This window comes from Drosophila rhopaloa, unplaced genomic scaffold (genome assembly GCF_018152115.1).
Source record: "Drosophila rhopaloa isolate 14029-0021.01 unplaced genomic scaffold, ASM1815211v1 contig_156, whole genome shotgun sequence".
In the NCBI taxonomy this organism is placed as follows: domain Eukaryota; kingdom Metazoa; phylum Arthropoda; class Insecta; order Diptera; family Drosophilidae; genus Drosophila; species Drosophila rhopaloa.
The window spans coordinates 458,322-474,609 of record NW_025335035.1 but is presented as its reverse complement, the minus strand read 5'-3'; the positions used below and the strand labels follow the sequence as shown (position 1 = coordinate 474,609).

At 39.1% G+C, this 16,288-nt stretch overlaps 1 protein-coding gene across 4 annotated transcripts in view; it reads right to left on the bottom strand.

Annotated features, from left to right (window-relative positions):
- The window catches only part of LOC108044588 (dnaJ homolog subfamily C member 16), a 605,143-nt gene that overhangs the window by 307,144 nt on the left and 281,711 nt on the right, over positions 1-16,288 (bottom strand). For all 4 annotated transcript variants that reach the window (XM_044457445.1, XM_044457448.1, XM_044457447.1 and 1 more), the window contains one exon: positions 5,170-5,330. In XM_044457445.1, coding sequence (XP_044313380.1) covers positions 5,170-5,330 — 161 coding nt within the window. The remainder of the gene's footprint in view (positions 1-5,169; positions 5,331-16,288) is intronic.

Below are 16,288 nucleotides of genomic sequence, written 5' to 3'. Positions count from 1 at the left end.
AATCGAAAATTTTTTTTTGCTTTTCTTAATGAACAACTTCTTGAGAACATTTCCCTTCTCTTTAAGCGCCTTTGTTATCTCTGCAGGCGTTACGTCGGACTCTATGCCCTTAAGTACGACTTGGAGGCTCTTGCTACTTTTTAGCTGATACGTGTAAAAGTTCTTTTTATTCTCGGAAAGATATTTCGATAATACTCTGTAATTATCTTCAGACTTTATTGGAACCTTTGTTTCCTGGATTTTGCCCTTTACTAGAGGTATTATGTGGAAGTTATCCTTTCCAATAAGCTCGATAATTTTGTTGACAAGAACATTCGAACTTTTTTCTCGAATATAAATAGGCGGAGGTTTTGGCTTCCTTTTCTCGACTTCAGTGGATTCGGCCGCCTCAACGTCATAGGCGTCTTCCAAGATTTTAAATCGGTTTGAGTTCGTGGGCGTTTCTATTCCAGCTAGGCTAGCATTGTTACGGGTTATTTTGCGTTGAGAATTTAGAGGGCTCAGCTTCCTTTTGATTTGGATGTAGTGATCCATACCAGTCTGCACAGCCGGCTTAGCACATTCATTGGTTTTGTTCTGTTTTTCGGGCAGCGCAGCGGCAGACGTATTAATGCCGTATGACGTAATGACGTATTAAACGCGCAGTCGATACGGTTGCAGTTGTTGTTGTAGTTACAGTTGACGTTGTTAAAGAAATTGCGGTGCTAGTTACTGCTGATGAACTTAGGTTATTGCATACCTGCATTGGAGCACATTCAGCGCTCTTTGGCCGCAGAGACGTCGATGGTAGCGAGGGGGAGCAAGAACGCACTCTCTCGCTCGCTACGTTTAAGAACTCGGTCAAGTTGGGGGTAATTGCCCGCGCTTGATCAAAGCTTGCATTATTTTCGGTTGCTTTAAAAGAGAAGTACGCGTTATTTATTTGTACTGAGAGCCGTCTCTCGTCTTGCTCACGTTGACGTTGTGTGCGAACGTCGTTCAGACTCATTGTATTCGTGGTAAAGTTAATTTGTGTTTTAAGTGTTAAGTTTTATATTAATTAAATGACCAATCAATATAAACATTCGCGATTTCATCGCAGAAAGCGTCTTTGCGCGTTAGATTTATTAAAACGGTCACTCCACTTTTGTGATTTTATTGAATACTTTTCCCGGAGCACAATAAATACACGTCTACATGCGCCGACGGTTTAACTACAAAAAAAAAAAAAATTAAATAACTGATAGAAAAATCATCAGACAAAGGGAAGTCAAAAGAAACACGAAGAAAACCAAAAAGCACGCATTTAACGGCAAATGTTTCAAATGTGGACGAAACGGTGAAGAGAAAACAGTGAGAAACAGTGATAGCCCTCAGAAAGAATACAACAGAGACGAGCAATCGAAATGTTTAATGCACTGCCGAGTAGAAGAGCAGCGAAAAACTGTATGGTGCGTCGATAGCGGAGCAATTTCTCACATGTGTTACGATATTAATATGTTCTTGTCAATTACTAAAATGGAATTAAAAATAATGCTAGCCGCTGAAAAATACTTGAAATCAACCGGTATTGGGACGGTAATATTACGAGAAAACAACAAGAACATTGAGTTGCAAAATGTCTTGTATGTGCCGAAGTTGCACATGAATTTTTTCTCAGTGAGTAAGGCAGCAATATACGGAGATTTCACTACATTTTTTATAAATAAGAAGCAGTAGTGAGAAACAGCCATGGACAATTAGTCCTGCGTGCGCGAAAGGAAAATAATTTATATGTTTACGAAATGGACAAAAGTTCCTAAAAGTTGTGAATGGAAAAAAACGAGAATGAAATCGCAGTAAAATGGCATAATCGATTCGGGCAAGTAAACTTTTATAATTTAAAGAATTTATGCGAGAAAGAGCATGTGATCGGAATAAAGGTGCGTAAAATGCCAGTAGAGATAAGCTGCGATATTTGCAATATGGCAAAAATCAGTGCATTATCGGCGATTATTCCCGTAAAATTCATGTATATTTTATGCAGTCAAAAAATTAAGTATTTGAAAAGTTACAATTATTTAAAAATCACGTAGAGTGTCAAACAGAAAGGAAAATCAAAGCTTTGCGAAGTGATAACGGAACAGAATACGTTAAAAAATAGTTTAATAAATTTAATTATACTCCAAAGCAAAACGGAATAGCTGAGCGTAATAATAGAACAATAGTTGAGATTTCGAAATGTTTGCTGCACATTTGGAGGAGTATTTGTGGGCAGAGGTAGTACAAACAGCAGACTACCTCGAGAATAGTGTCTGTCACGAGCACTGGATGGACGGACTCCATTCAAATTATGGAAGAATCGGAAACCTTCTGTTAAACACCTGAGTGTTCGGCTCGCGTGTATTTGGGCTGGATAAAACCAAGAAAGGAAAGTTCCAGGCAAGAAGAAAAGAGTATAAATTTGTCGGTTACTCTTTTGCAGCGAACGCTTATCGGCTATATGACAGAGACAGGCGGACTATCATAGAGCGGCGGGATGTCAAGATTATCGAGGGTGAGTTTTCAAACAAATCAATTGAAAATTACATCGCCTCAGACATAAATGATAATTTTGATTTCAATATTAGTCGTTTGGAGCCAATAACCATACAAGAAGATACCACTGCAGAGGCTGGGGTATCAGAGAAGAGTAGCAGAACAGCAGAAGAGTGCGTGGGCGACTTCGAGCAGAATCCTACCACCAGCAGCGATCCAGAAGATGACGAAGACGACGGCATGGAAGTTATTTGCACGGGTCAGCGATGCAGGCCAAAAAAACAGTATATGCTTTACAATCTCAACGGTGTCGAGGATCTTGAGACTCCGGCGACAGCAGCAGAGACATTGCGTGGGCAACATGGCGAAAGTTGGCAGAAATCCATGCAGGCGGAGTACAATGCTCTTATAAGGAACAACACATGGACCTTAGTAGACTTACCTACTGGCCAAAAGACCATTGGTGCGAAATGGGTTTTTCGTATAAAACGGAACCAAAAGGGAGAGATCGAAAGGTTCAAATCCAGGCTTGTTGCTCTATGTTGTGGGCAGCAATATGGAGTAACTACTGGGAGACCTACTCTCCAGTTATAAGGTACGAGACAATTCGTTTATTGTTTGCAATAGCTGTGGAGCAACGGTTATATATGTATCACGTGGACATTTCGAATGCATACTTAAACAGCAAGCTTAACGAAGAGGTGTTTATCAGACAACCACTACAATTTATAGACGCACAACATCCACACAAAGTCCTAAAGCTAAACAAGACACTTTACGGACCTTGTTTGTATGTCGATCAGCAGGATGAGCAGTACAGCTATGTAGCAGTCTACGTAGGCGATCTGATTATCATCAGTTCCAATGAGGAGAACATAGCCGCAATTAAGCAGAAGATTGCGGGCGTATTCGTCATGCAGGACTTAAGGGGGTATATACCTTTTTAATTTTCAAAAAATCGAAAATTTTTTTTTGCTTTTCTTAATGAACAACTTCTTGAGAACATTTCCCCAAATTTTCATAGAGATTTGAGCAGTAGAAAAAAAGTTACAGCGCTCCTAGCCGCGTGCCTCGTCCCCGCCCAAACCCAAACTTGAAACTTTAAACGCGAATATCTCGAAATGGTGTTTTTTGAAAAATGACTTTGCGGTGATATGGATTGGCGAAAAACTACTGAACCTATGTTCGTAATGAATTTTATTAGTACTTGAACGATCGTTTTTTCATGTAAAAATTTTTATTTCGCCGAAATAGATAGTTTTGTAAGAATTTTAGTTTCCAAAAACGTAATATTTTGCAGAAAACGTTCCCGTATGCACAAAAAAAAAAATTTTTTTTCAAACGTTCGTTCAAGTACAGGATACTACTTTAAACTAATGAAATATTTTTATTTTTTCGGTATCAGTTGACCCGTTCGTCCTGGGGAATTATCACCGCAAGGCTCCTTAAAAACTATTAAATATTTTTTCAAAATTTTTTGCATAAACATTGTCAACAATCTAAACTTTCAGAAAATATAATCATTCATTTAATAAAAACAATAAATACATACATAAAAAAATACAAACTTTCCTATTTTTTTTCGACAAAAAAAGCTATATACCCCCTTAAATCAGCTGAGTTTTTTCCTAGGTATGGAAATACAGCGAGGTGGCAATTCTTTATTGCCATCAGAATGAGTCAGAGAAGATACATCGAAAGCATACTAGCAACTTGGGGTATGCGAGATTGCAGTGGAGCTGCAACACCATTAGATTCTGGGTTTCACACTTGTTGCAAAGAACAAAGGTACATGTAACCCATTATCAGTCATTAATTGGTTCGCTTATGTATTACGCAGTTCTGAGCCGCCCCGACATCTTGCATGCAGTAAGCAAGCTGTCGCAACGAAATACAGATACCCATGCGGAACACGAAACTGTTTTGCGGTATTTGAGCGGTACACTGGACCTGTGTGTCAAGTATCGGAGGTCAGGCGAGCCTGTGGGCGGACTCTCTGATTCCGATTGGGCCAACGACACACTCGACAGAAAATGGTGGCAGAAGTGTTGAAATTATAAGTTTACATAAGTTGCCAACTGAAACACATATTAACAGTACTCTGTAAGCATTCGAGCATCCAATAAACCACATGTGTCAATTTGAGCATTCCGTGTTTTATTGTTTTGTAAAAACCAACAATATAAATATACATATGTTACCACAAATCTACAAATACTAGCATAAAAAAAAATATTTTTCTTGTGACCATTTCGTTTTGCTGTGGCTACAGTTTTACATACGGTTACATATTTAAATTCCTTGACCGCAGCATAAGCCCGGTTTACATACATATTTAATTGATTTGCTATATAGAGAACAATTTTCGAGAAAAAAAGCTTCGTGAAATAATTATAATATATTTAAACTCATCGTTTGACCTGCTTTTATCTTATTGAAGTCTCCCATACAATAAAATTTAGATCACGCGGAAAGCCATCTAGGAGTGATCTATTGTATTTTGTTTTTGTATTTAAGGCCCTGTATGGAACTAGTCTTTCATCTTTTGCCATCTCGTTTTTACGTTGAAAGAGAATAGAGCTAATATGTTTACAGATCCATAAATTCAAACAATAAAATATGCAACCCATAGCATTTAAAAATAAAATATTTCGTAAAAGATTTCAAGCTTACCTTAAACATATAAGCGAATCGGACTCTTTTTGAACTATATCGACTATTTAATGCAATATCTCTTAAGGCGACTCTTGCAAAATCGTTTTTCTTGTTATTATCTGTAATTAGAATTACACACAAACGTTTCATTGGACGGCTCCATTCAGTCGGGCACACACCTAAAATAAAAAATATATTTTTTTTATATACATGTTAATTACGCCGATTATGTCTAACTATACTGCCAATTCTATTCTTTTTAATATTTATACTCTGGGAATATACTCAGAGTATTCAAAGACGACTAGAGTTTAATACCGATACCGGCATTCGCAACACTTTTAGAAACAAAGAGATTTTTAATAATACCACGATTTCCCAATGCAACTTCATGCAGTTGACCCTATCCGGGTACGAAACAATGAACATATTTAATAGAAATTAGGGATCAATTTTGGCCCCGTCCTTGCTTTGCCGAGTGTCGCCAAAACATGAGATAACAAACGAATTTATAGAATCCATAATTTTAAATTTAACAAGAAAGGAAAGTTAACTTCGGGCGGAGCCGAACTTGATAAACCCTTGCAGAATATTCTGTAAATTATATTCTCCAAAATTATTCATATGATTTATTTTTTATACTCATAAAAAATCATAACTTCCTAACTTTAAAAACACCAAAGTTATGGCATTTCCAATCATTCTGTTATATGGCAGTTATACGATATAGTCGGCCGATCCTTTTGAAATTTGGTAGGTCAGATTGATTCGCCAAAAATAAAACCCATAGAAAATCCCATTCTTAACTTTACAAACACCAAAGTTATGGCATTTCCGATCAATCAGTTATATGGCGGCTTATGAAATTTGGTAGGTCGGATTGATTGGCCAAAAATCAAAACCCATAGAAAATACCAAATTCCTAACTTTAAAAACATTAAAGTTATGGCATTTCCGATCAATCAGTTTTATGGCGGCTATAAGATATAGTCGTCCGACCCCGGCCGTTCCGACTTATGTACTGCGTGCAAAGGAACGAAGGGTGTGTGCAAAGTTTCAACTCGATATCTTTAAAACTGAGAGACCAGTTCGCGTAGAAACAGACAGACGGACAGCAGATATATCAACTCAACTATATATACTTTATAGGGTCGGAGATGTCTACTTCACTGCGTTGCACACTTTTGACCAAAATTATAATACCCTCTGCAAGGTTATAAAAATTAAGCCGCAATGCCTAGTTTAGCGGTTTTAGTTTAAAATTTATTATCTTTTTGATTTGTTTTAACAAAACAGCTTAAGGGGGAACCGGCTTTAGAGGCTTCAAAAAATCGATTTTTGTTTTTGCCAAATGTCTCCCCAAACTATCCAAGAATGTGTCCCTAAAATTTCAGAAGCAAATTCAAAATATTTTTTAAGTTACGGGAGAAATAGTGAGCAAGCGTTACGCTTTTTTTCACGAAAACTTCGACGTGCGATTTCTCGGACTGTCATTTTTACGATTTTTCCTAATTTGCAGGAAGAAAGGGAAAAAATTAAACGTCCTATTGAAACGAGACAAAATGTATTGTATTCGAGACTGCATTTTCTTATAGTGAAACCCAAAAAACCTTAAGAAAGTTATGATTAACCCACTTTATAAACAATCTGAAGTGAATTAAAAAAAAATGTTTTTTAATTTGCAATAATTTTTTGAATTTCTCACTTTTTATTCAATTTTCTTGGTTTAACTAAAGCTATTGAAAATATACAATTTTTTGGGTTTTTTGTTTCAGATGGAAATTGGGACCTGCATCTTTCCCGCCGACACATGCACACTCGGGGCGTCTCGGCGAAATGCTTGTATATTAGTGAACAAATTTGAGAAGACTGTTTAAATATATAACAATAAATCATGAAAGTTTTGTTTCAACCGAATAATTCTTTCCTTCCCAAAAAAATTCATCGATTTCTTGAAGCTTAAATAAAAACGAATCATTTTCTCTAAAGCACATCGTGACCATTTGGTATTCATTAATTAATATATTCCTTAAATCTCTAAAAAGAATGGTCAAGACAAAGAGTGCGCAGCTACGCCGTCGGAGACCCCGGCAGTGGAGCAATCGGTACTTGCGGCGACAATATAGCAGCCTATGAGAGAGAGAGAGAGTATTATGCTCACATAGTAACGGAGCGATCGCGCTCGCCAGACATGCCGACTCAGCACTTCGGCTGCCCATTGTATTTTTGTGTGGTTATATTACTTCGCACTCTAAGTGCTTGGAACATTTGGTTTTAAACAAATGCAACATTGTATTTGAGATATTAAAGGTACAGTGTGTACTCGATATGTGAGCATACTACATCTCCCTCCTTTTGAAAAATAACGTAATATTATGAAGTAATTTTGTTAGTATTTAAATATTATATATTTATATATTAAATTATATTTATTGAAAGTAAAAAAATTTTTTTAAGAACTTATGCGATTATTCATTTTTTTGATTTTACCCTTGCAGAGGGTATTATAATTTTGGTCAAAAGTGTGCAACGCAGTGAAGGAGACATCTCCGACCCAATAAAGTATATATATTCTTGATCAGGATCAATCACCTCCTGAGTTGATATAGCCATGTCCGTCTGTCTGTTTCTACGCGAACTAGTCTCTCAGTTTTAAAGATATCGAATTGAAACTTTGCACACAACCTTCTTTCCTTTGCACCCAGTATATATTGTAGAAAATAAAGACCCTGTATATTTTCCTTATAAGGCAATGCACGCCAGTATATGTATAAGTACAGATCGCGGAGCTCCTATATTCATCTCGCTTTAACGAATTAGGTGTAAGCAAAATATGTATATCAATTTGTTCCTTCTTCACTTATAAAGAGTCAGTCGCAAATAAAATTCCGCAGCATACACACGGTGTTTATCTCTTTTTCAATTTTGCCGCTCAATAGGTTATGGGCCCAGGCATAAATGTAATTAAAGACGTTTTAAAGATAATTGTGCGGTGTGTGACTCAGGATTAAGAACAATGAGTGCTCTTTATCAAATCGAAAAGTTAGAGGAGAAGAACTATGACACCTGGAAAATACAGATGAGATCTGTGTTGGTGCATTCCGGTCTGTGGAGTGTTACTTCTGGAGAACTAACGGAATCGAATATTCCAGAGGGAGTGAATTGGCTGGCCTTGGACAATAAGGCGCTTGCAACAATTACATTGAGTGTAAAGACATCTCAATTGGCCTACATCAAGAATTGTTCGACTGCGTTGGAGGCATGGACGAAGCTAAAGGAGGTACATCAGCCAAGCGGACCTGTACGGAAGGTACAGTTGTACAAGAAACTACTACTACTACTCAACAAACGGATTGCGTAACAGGGGCAGAGCATGTCTACCTATATAAGCGAATTTCCAGAAATTCTGGATGGCCTAGCTGGAGTTGGAATAGTTGCTGTCGAGTCTTCCAGAACAGTTTGAGCATTTCGTGGTGGCAATGGAAACACGAGACAAGTTGCCTTCGTTTGAAGTTCTCACCATTAAGTTGAAGGAAGAGAGCGAAAGAAAAGGAGTAGCAGAAGAGCGAGTGGATAATTCAAGGGCATTCATCGCAGCACAGAAGCCACAATACTCACAGACAAAGAGGAATGGGAAGAAAAAGCGAAAAAATATCGTTTGCTTTAAGTGTGGTGAGCAAGGTCACATAAAGTCCCAGTGCCGTGCTGTGAGTAGTGAAGACGGCAATCAACGCATGGTATCAAAAAATATGGTGAACCGCCAAAGCAGCCTGCTGCATGCCTGTGACGTCAACAACTTAAAAAACTCAATGTGGTGCTTGGACAGTGGCGCGACAAGCCATATGTGTTGTGAAAGAGAGCTATTCACAAAATTTAAGAAGCACACTGAACAGATCGGACTGGCCGATGCTGGTTTCCTTCAAGCCGAAGGAAAAGGTGACGTCAAAATAGAGACAGCCCTGTGCGTTTTTATGTCCGTGAGCAGTGCTGTGCAGAACAGGTGCAAGGTGTTCTTTGATAGAGAGAAAGCCCAGGTTGTGCAAGATGGAGAATGCATCGTCAAAGCCAATAAGATTGGTAATTTGTATTTATTTAACGGCGGGGGAAGTAAATGTTTTGGTATGGTAGCCGTTGATGGTGCTTTGCTACACAAGAGGTAGGGACACATTAATTTCTGTAGCATGAAAGAAATGGTAAACAAAGGGATTGTTCGCGGTATTGAAAATATTTGTCTGCCAGCAAGTATCACCTGCAAAACGTGTATGGTCAGCAAAATCCATGTTCAGCCTTTCCCAACGGCAACACGTAATCGGGCTGAGGAGCTGTTGGAACTGATACATGCAGATGTTTGTGGACCTTTCCCGACATAGTCTCTGGGAGGTTCCAAGGTTCTGACCTTTATCGACGACAAATCCAGAAGGATTTTTGTATATTTTCTGCGTGGGAAGAACGAGGTGCTGTCAAAGTTTATCGTGTTCAAGAGCCTGGTTGAACGGCAGACAGGCAAAAAGCTCAAATGCCTGCGAAGCGATAATGGTGAAGAATTTGTCAACAAGCAGTTCGACGAATGTCTCAGCTACCACGGAATTGCCAGACAACTAACAATAGCGTATACTCCCCAGCAAAATGGAGTTGCGGAGAGAGCTAACCGGACGCTGGTGGAGATGTCAAGGTGCCTTCTGGTTCAGGCCGGACTTGGAGATGTTTTTTGAGCAGAGTCAGTCAACACTTCGGTTTATCTGCGAAACCGATCCCCTACTAGCGCGGTGGAGAGTATGACTCCTATAGAAGCGTGGACGGGTAAGAAGCCTTATGTGAAGCATCTAAAAGTATTTGGATCTCTTGCAGTCGCTCTGGACAAAGGCCCAAGGAAGGGTAGCAAATTTCAACCCAAAGGCAAGCAGTACATTATGGTTGGGTACTCGGTTGTAGCCAAAGGATATCGATTGTACGACCCAGTAGCTCGACAATTGGTTGATAAACGTGATGTTTTGTTTGACGAGCATCATGCTGCGGCATCCAAAGGTGATGTAGTTTTGGTCGATCTGGAGGAACTCGAGGAAACCCCCCTGCCAGATGAGATTGCAGAAAGTGTTCCTGACCCATGCATCGAGAACGGCAGCTCCAGCGAGAGCTCAGATCAGTACGAGAGTGCCGAAGAGAAGGATGTGGAGGTACAAGAGGAGCCGCTTAGAGGCCCGGTCGCCCCAAAATCATCCGGACGGGAAAACCTGGTCGTCCCAAGAAGCAGTATAACATCTTAAGTGCTCTTGTTTCGGAAAATGTTCCAATTCCGTTAACTTTTAAAGAGGTTTCAAGTTGTACGCATGCACCGGAGTGGCGTGAAGCCATGGATAGAGAATATGATTCTCTGGTCGCCAATCAGACTTGGCAGATTGTCGATTTACCCCAGGATCAGCGAGCAATAGGATGCAAGTGGGTGTTGAACGTGAAGCGCGACAAGGACGGTCGAATAGAACGTTTCAAGGCCCGTTTGGTAGCAAAGGGATGCTCCCAGCAGTTTGCCGTGAACTACATGGAAACATTTTCGCAGGTGTGCCGACTGGAGAGCGTGCGTTTTATGATAGCAATAGCGGCGGAGCTCAAACTTTACCTTCACCAAATGGATGTATGCATGGCGTACCTCAACAGCGATCTCAGCGAGACTGTCTACATGAAGCAGCCCGAAGGATATCTTGATGAGAAGAATCCTGATAAGGTGCTGTTGCTAAGGAAAGCAATATATGGTTTGAAGCAGTCAGGAAGGGCCTGGAACGAGAAGCTGAATGGAGTTCTACAGAATTTGGGATTTGTTGCCTGTGACAACGAACCATGTTTATACAAACAGAGTGGCGAAGGTAACCTTTCACTAATCCTTATATATGTTGACGACATTCTTATAGCTTGTCAAGCGCATGAGGATTTGCTGAAGATCAAGAGCAGCATTTCACAAATTTTTGAATGCGTTGACAAGGGCCCTCTTAACCATTTTTTGGGTATGGAAATCGAACGAGAAGGCGATCTTGGAGCGATTACGTTGGGACATTCGCAATACATCAAGGACTTATTGCTTAATCATGGCAACGAAGATTGCAAGTCGGCGAAGACACCTCTGGATGCAGGTTTCCAAATAGATTGCACGAGCGATCAGTGCAAAAGAGTTGATCCAACAGTTTATCAATCTGTAGTGGGAGAGCTTATGTGGCTAGCACTGACAACAAGGCCAGACATACTGCATTCCATTTCGAAGTTGGCTCAGCGGAATCAAAACCCTCATGTTGAACACATGACTGGCATAAGGCATGTCATGAGATATCTCTCGTCGACTGTTGACTGGAAATTACACTATCAGCAGTGTGGTCAACCGTTCTGTGAATATGTGGATGCGGATTGGGCAGGCGACAGGCTAGACAGGAAGTCCTACACTGGATACATCTTTATGTTGGCTGGTGGTCCAATTTCTTGGCGTTCGGAGAAGCAGCGAAGCGTGGCGCTAAGCAGTACCGAAGCGGAGTACATGGCATTATCGGCGGCGTTCAAGGAGGCGATAGTCATGCGATGGCTGATTTTGGAAATCGGCTGCGGAGACGACAACACACCGATCGTCGTCTATGGAGATAACCTGAGCGCACAGGCGTTAACCAAGAATCCTGTGTACCATTCCAGAACCAAGCATATTGACATACGTCATCATTTTGTTAGAGAGATTGTTAAGGAAGGTCAAGTTTTGTTAAAATATAAATGTACAACTGAAATGATAGCAGATATTTTGACTAAGAACCTTTTGAAAACGAAACATTTAAAATTTACAGAGATGTTAAATATGTATTGAATAGTTTTTTGGTAGAATGCTTTCATTGAGGAAGGGTGTAGAAAATAAAGACCCTGTATATTTTCCTTATAAGGCAATGCACGCCAGTATATGTATAGGTACAGATCGCGGAGCTCATATATTCATCTCGCTTTAACGAATTAGGTGTAAGCAAAATATGTATATCAATAACTTATAAAGAGTCAGTCGCAAATAAAATTCCGCAGCATACACACGGTGTTTATCTCTTTTTCAATTTTGCCGCTCAATATATATGTCGGGACGCCCGGGATCGGCCGACTATATCCTATAGCTGCCATATATCTGATTGATTGGAAATGCCATAACTTTGGTGCTTGTAAAGTTAGGAAGCTGGGATTTCCTATGGGTTTTATATTTGGCCAATCCGACCTAACAAAGGAGGCCGACTATATCCTATAGCTGCCATATAACTGATTGATCGGAAATGCCATAACTTTGGTATTTTTAAAGTTAGGAAGTTGTGATTTTTTATGAGTATTAAGAATGCATCATATGAACAATTTTGGAGAATATAATTTACATAATATTCTGCAAGGGTATATCAACTTCGGCTCCGCCCGAAGTTAGCTTTTCTTTCTTGTTGTTTATAAAAATTATTCGTAGTTATAGATTCGGTTTCTAGTCCGAATACGTATAGGGTGAATAGCCTTGAAAGTAGGGTTGTTGATAGTATATCAAAATATCAATATATCGATATATCGAAAAAATATCAAAATATCAATATATCGATATTTTTTCCTAAAAATTATATATTTATATCGTGATTTTTTATTTGCCCAAATATCATAATTCCGATATTTTTTTTTGATATTTATACCCTTGCAGAGGGTATGATAATTTTGGTCAAAAGTGTACAAAGCAGTGAAGGAGACATCTCCGACCCTATAAAGTATATATATTCTTAATCAGAATCACCTCCTGAGTTGATATAAGCATGTCCGTCTGTCCGTCTGTCTGTTTCTACGCGAACTAGTCTCTCAGTTTTAAAGATATCGAATTGTAACTTTGCACACACCCTTCTTTCCTTTGCACGCAGTATATAAGTCGGAACGGCCGGGATCGGTCGACTATATCCTATAGCCGCCATACAACTGATTGATCGGAAATGCCATAATTTAGGTGTTTGTAAAGTTAGGAAAATTGGATTTTCTATGTGTTTTATGTTTGGCCAATCAATGCGACCTACCAAATTTCATAAGGATCGGCCGACTATATCCTAAAGCTGTTATATAACTGAACGTTTAGTAATGCCATAACTTTGGTGTTTTTAAAGTTGGGAAGTTGTGATTTTTATGAGTGTTAAGAATGCATCATATAAATAATTTTGGAGAATATAATTTACAGAATATTCTGCAAGGGTATTTCAACTTCGGCTACGCCCGAAGTTAGCTTTACTTTCTTGTTTTTGATATTTTTGTCTTTGGTCACTCTGAATTCCAAAGCGACATCGAGCGAAATAATTCAACCGCGAAATAAAAAATTGAGTGTAAAATCAAACTATACGGATATAAAAAACGGCGTCCGCCATCAAATGTCTTGTGTGCGACTCAAGAAGCAGGATGACTGACGCACACATAACGCAAAGGGTGTCATAAAATAAATAAGTTAACACCCAAAATTATATAAAGACCCAGACATAAGTAAGAGTAGAGATTGATTGCACAACACATGCCCTAACATGCACTAAGCCACGTGCGCCGAGCTTGCACCTTTCGATCAGCGATCGTGGGAATCCAGAATAGCCAATTTCCAAAGTTGACCGAACTCTGCCAAGTGCGTACAACAAAAACCATAACTTGAATGTATAAATAACCAATAATAATAAAGAACGTTAGCAGAAGCGGCAGAGACGGTGGCAGCGATGGAGCGACGCGTAGTCATAATGAATAATTGTTTAGTTTAATTAAAATCAGTTCTTCATCCAACTCAATAAAGTAAAGTTAGATGTTTTATATCAAAATAATAATCAATCTTTTAACTGGCGCCCGAACAGGGACCTGATTAAAAGCCGCGAAAGGATAACAAGTGCCGCGTCTCGTGAAGTTCGGGAAAGTAAAAAATTCCGACGTTTCGTTTGAACCTCCGCCTAATCCGTGAGAAGTGAAAAGAAAAATCCGAGACCCGGAAGTGCGAAAGCGCCGTTTAAAAAACACCACAATATCGTCACTCCTGGAAAAACAGGACTTGTGCCTAGTGGACTAATCAGGCCAAACTTATCGCCGTGATCCCTTTAGTATCCGTTCGGGGGGAACGTGAGTAAGGTACAGAGAAGGCCCCTTAGTAAACCCGCACTCAGGAGAGATCGCTGCAGCGATCGAGAGCACGCCGAGATATGTTATTACTGTAAGAATAGTTTTAAGAAACCTATCAAATGAAACAAATTTAAAGACATTGGAATATCAGCTTTATGCTCTTAATCAAGGTAGCGATAGTATAGTCGATTATTATCAGGCAGTGTACCAACAGCTATTACTAATTCTAAACCAAATTGGCATGCCTCACAAGAAACTGTGCAATCTCTGACAGCTATGTACAGAGAAAAAGCCTAGTCAGACACCAAAAACTCCATATTTAGGGAAGGCACCTTTATTACCACCCAAACCCCAACAGCCATAAAGGATGTTAGCCGCCAAACAAAACTTTCATCCACAACTCTATCATAACCCAAACCAAATTCAGTGGGTACCTGTAACTGGAACAATCCCAATTACCCAGACTAACCAATTTAAACCTTATAAACAGCCCTATATAAATCAGGCCAGTGCAGTAGCATCCTACAGCACCCCAAAACCTCCCCCACGACCCCAACCAAAACCGGTACCTATGGAGGTCGATCACTCAGTTCGCTCGCGTCATATAAATTATATGAACAGGCCGGTAAATAATGATTCTGCAGGGAAAAGACCTCTCAAGTGCTTTCAACGTTACAAAACTAACAAAATGCCACGGCAATTCCATATTCAGCCAGAGACAGCAAGCACCGCACAACAAAATTCAGAAGAAGCTACACTAAGCTCAGAGCAAGAATATTATCAGTTGGTAGAAGAAAATAATGTAAACGAGCTTCAGGAAGAATATGTATGGCAAAACGATACTGAGCAGCAGGAATACATAGATATGTCAGAGCTTTATTTTTTAGAATAAATCGTTCCGCATTACCTTACTTTAAAGTAACCACGGGGAACGGAAAAATCCTAAAATTTGTAATAGATACGGGCTCAAATCAAAATTATATTCAAAACCAATTAGTACCAAAACCAAAACAAAATGAGAAAATTTTTCCGTTAGCTCAGTTGGAGGTACAACTAAAATAACACAACATGCAATACTTAAGCTCCCTAAAATTTCAGATACACTTATGAAATTTTTTTTACTAGAAACACTAAAAACCTTTCACGGTATACTGGGCAATGACACAATGAAAAGCCTAGCCATTATAGATGTGAAGGGCGATACATTAATTCTCGGAAATAAACGCAAAATTAAAATTCATCAATTAGCAACACAAGCGGTAAATACAATTGGACCGCAAGTCAGCCATATGACCGAGTCTCAAAAATCAATTATAAATCTCCTCGTACAAAGTCACAAAACCCTCTTTGCAGATCCTGATACGAAGTTAGGATACACAACTAAAGTAGTAGGCGAGATCAGAACTTCGTCCGATTCCCCAGTTTACGGAAAACATTACCCATACCCAATATCTTTAAAACAGGAAGTAGAAAAACAAATAAACGAGATGCTAAAAGATGGCATTATAAGACCTACAAGATCGCCTTATAATGCACCAGTCTGGGTAGTTCCGAAAAAGTCCGGTCAGTCCGAAGAAAAAAAGGACAGATTAGTAATCGATTATAGGAAACTTAATGAAGTTACTATCTCAGATCGGTATCCGATCCCTGAGATAGGCGAAATTATTGCACAATTTGGGGACAACGAGTATTTTTCGGTATTGGACCTCAAGAAGAGAAAACAGCATTCGCTGTAAACGGCGGAAAATATGAATTTACGAGACTTCCGTTCGGTCTAAAAAATTCCCCATCCATTTTTCAAAGAGCTTTAGATGACATACTGAGAGAATACATAGGGAAAATTTGCTACATATGTTTACGTAGACGACGGTCAAAATCTTGAAAAGGTATTTTCAACCCTACAAAACGCAAACATGAGAGTCCAAATAGAGAAATGGCATTTTTTCAAAAACGAAGTAGATTTCTTGGGGTATACAATATCAGAAAATAGGGTTAAAACAAATATAGATAAAATAAAAGCGATTACAAAATT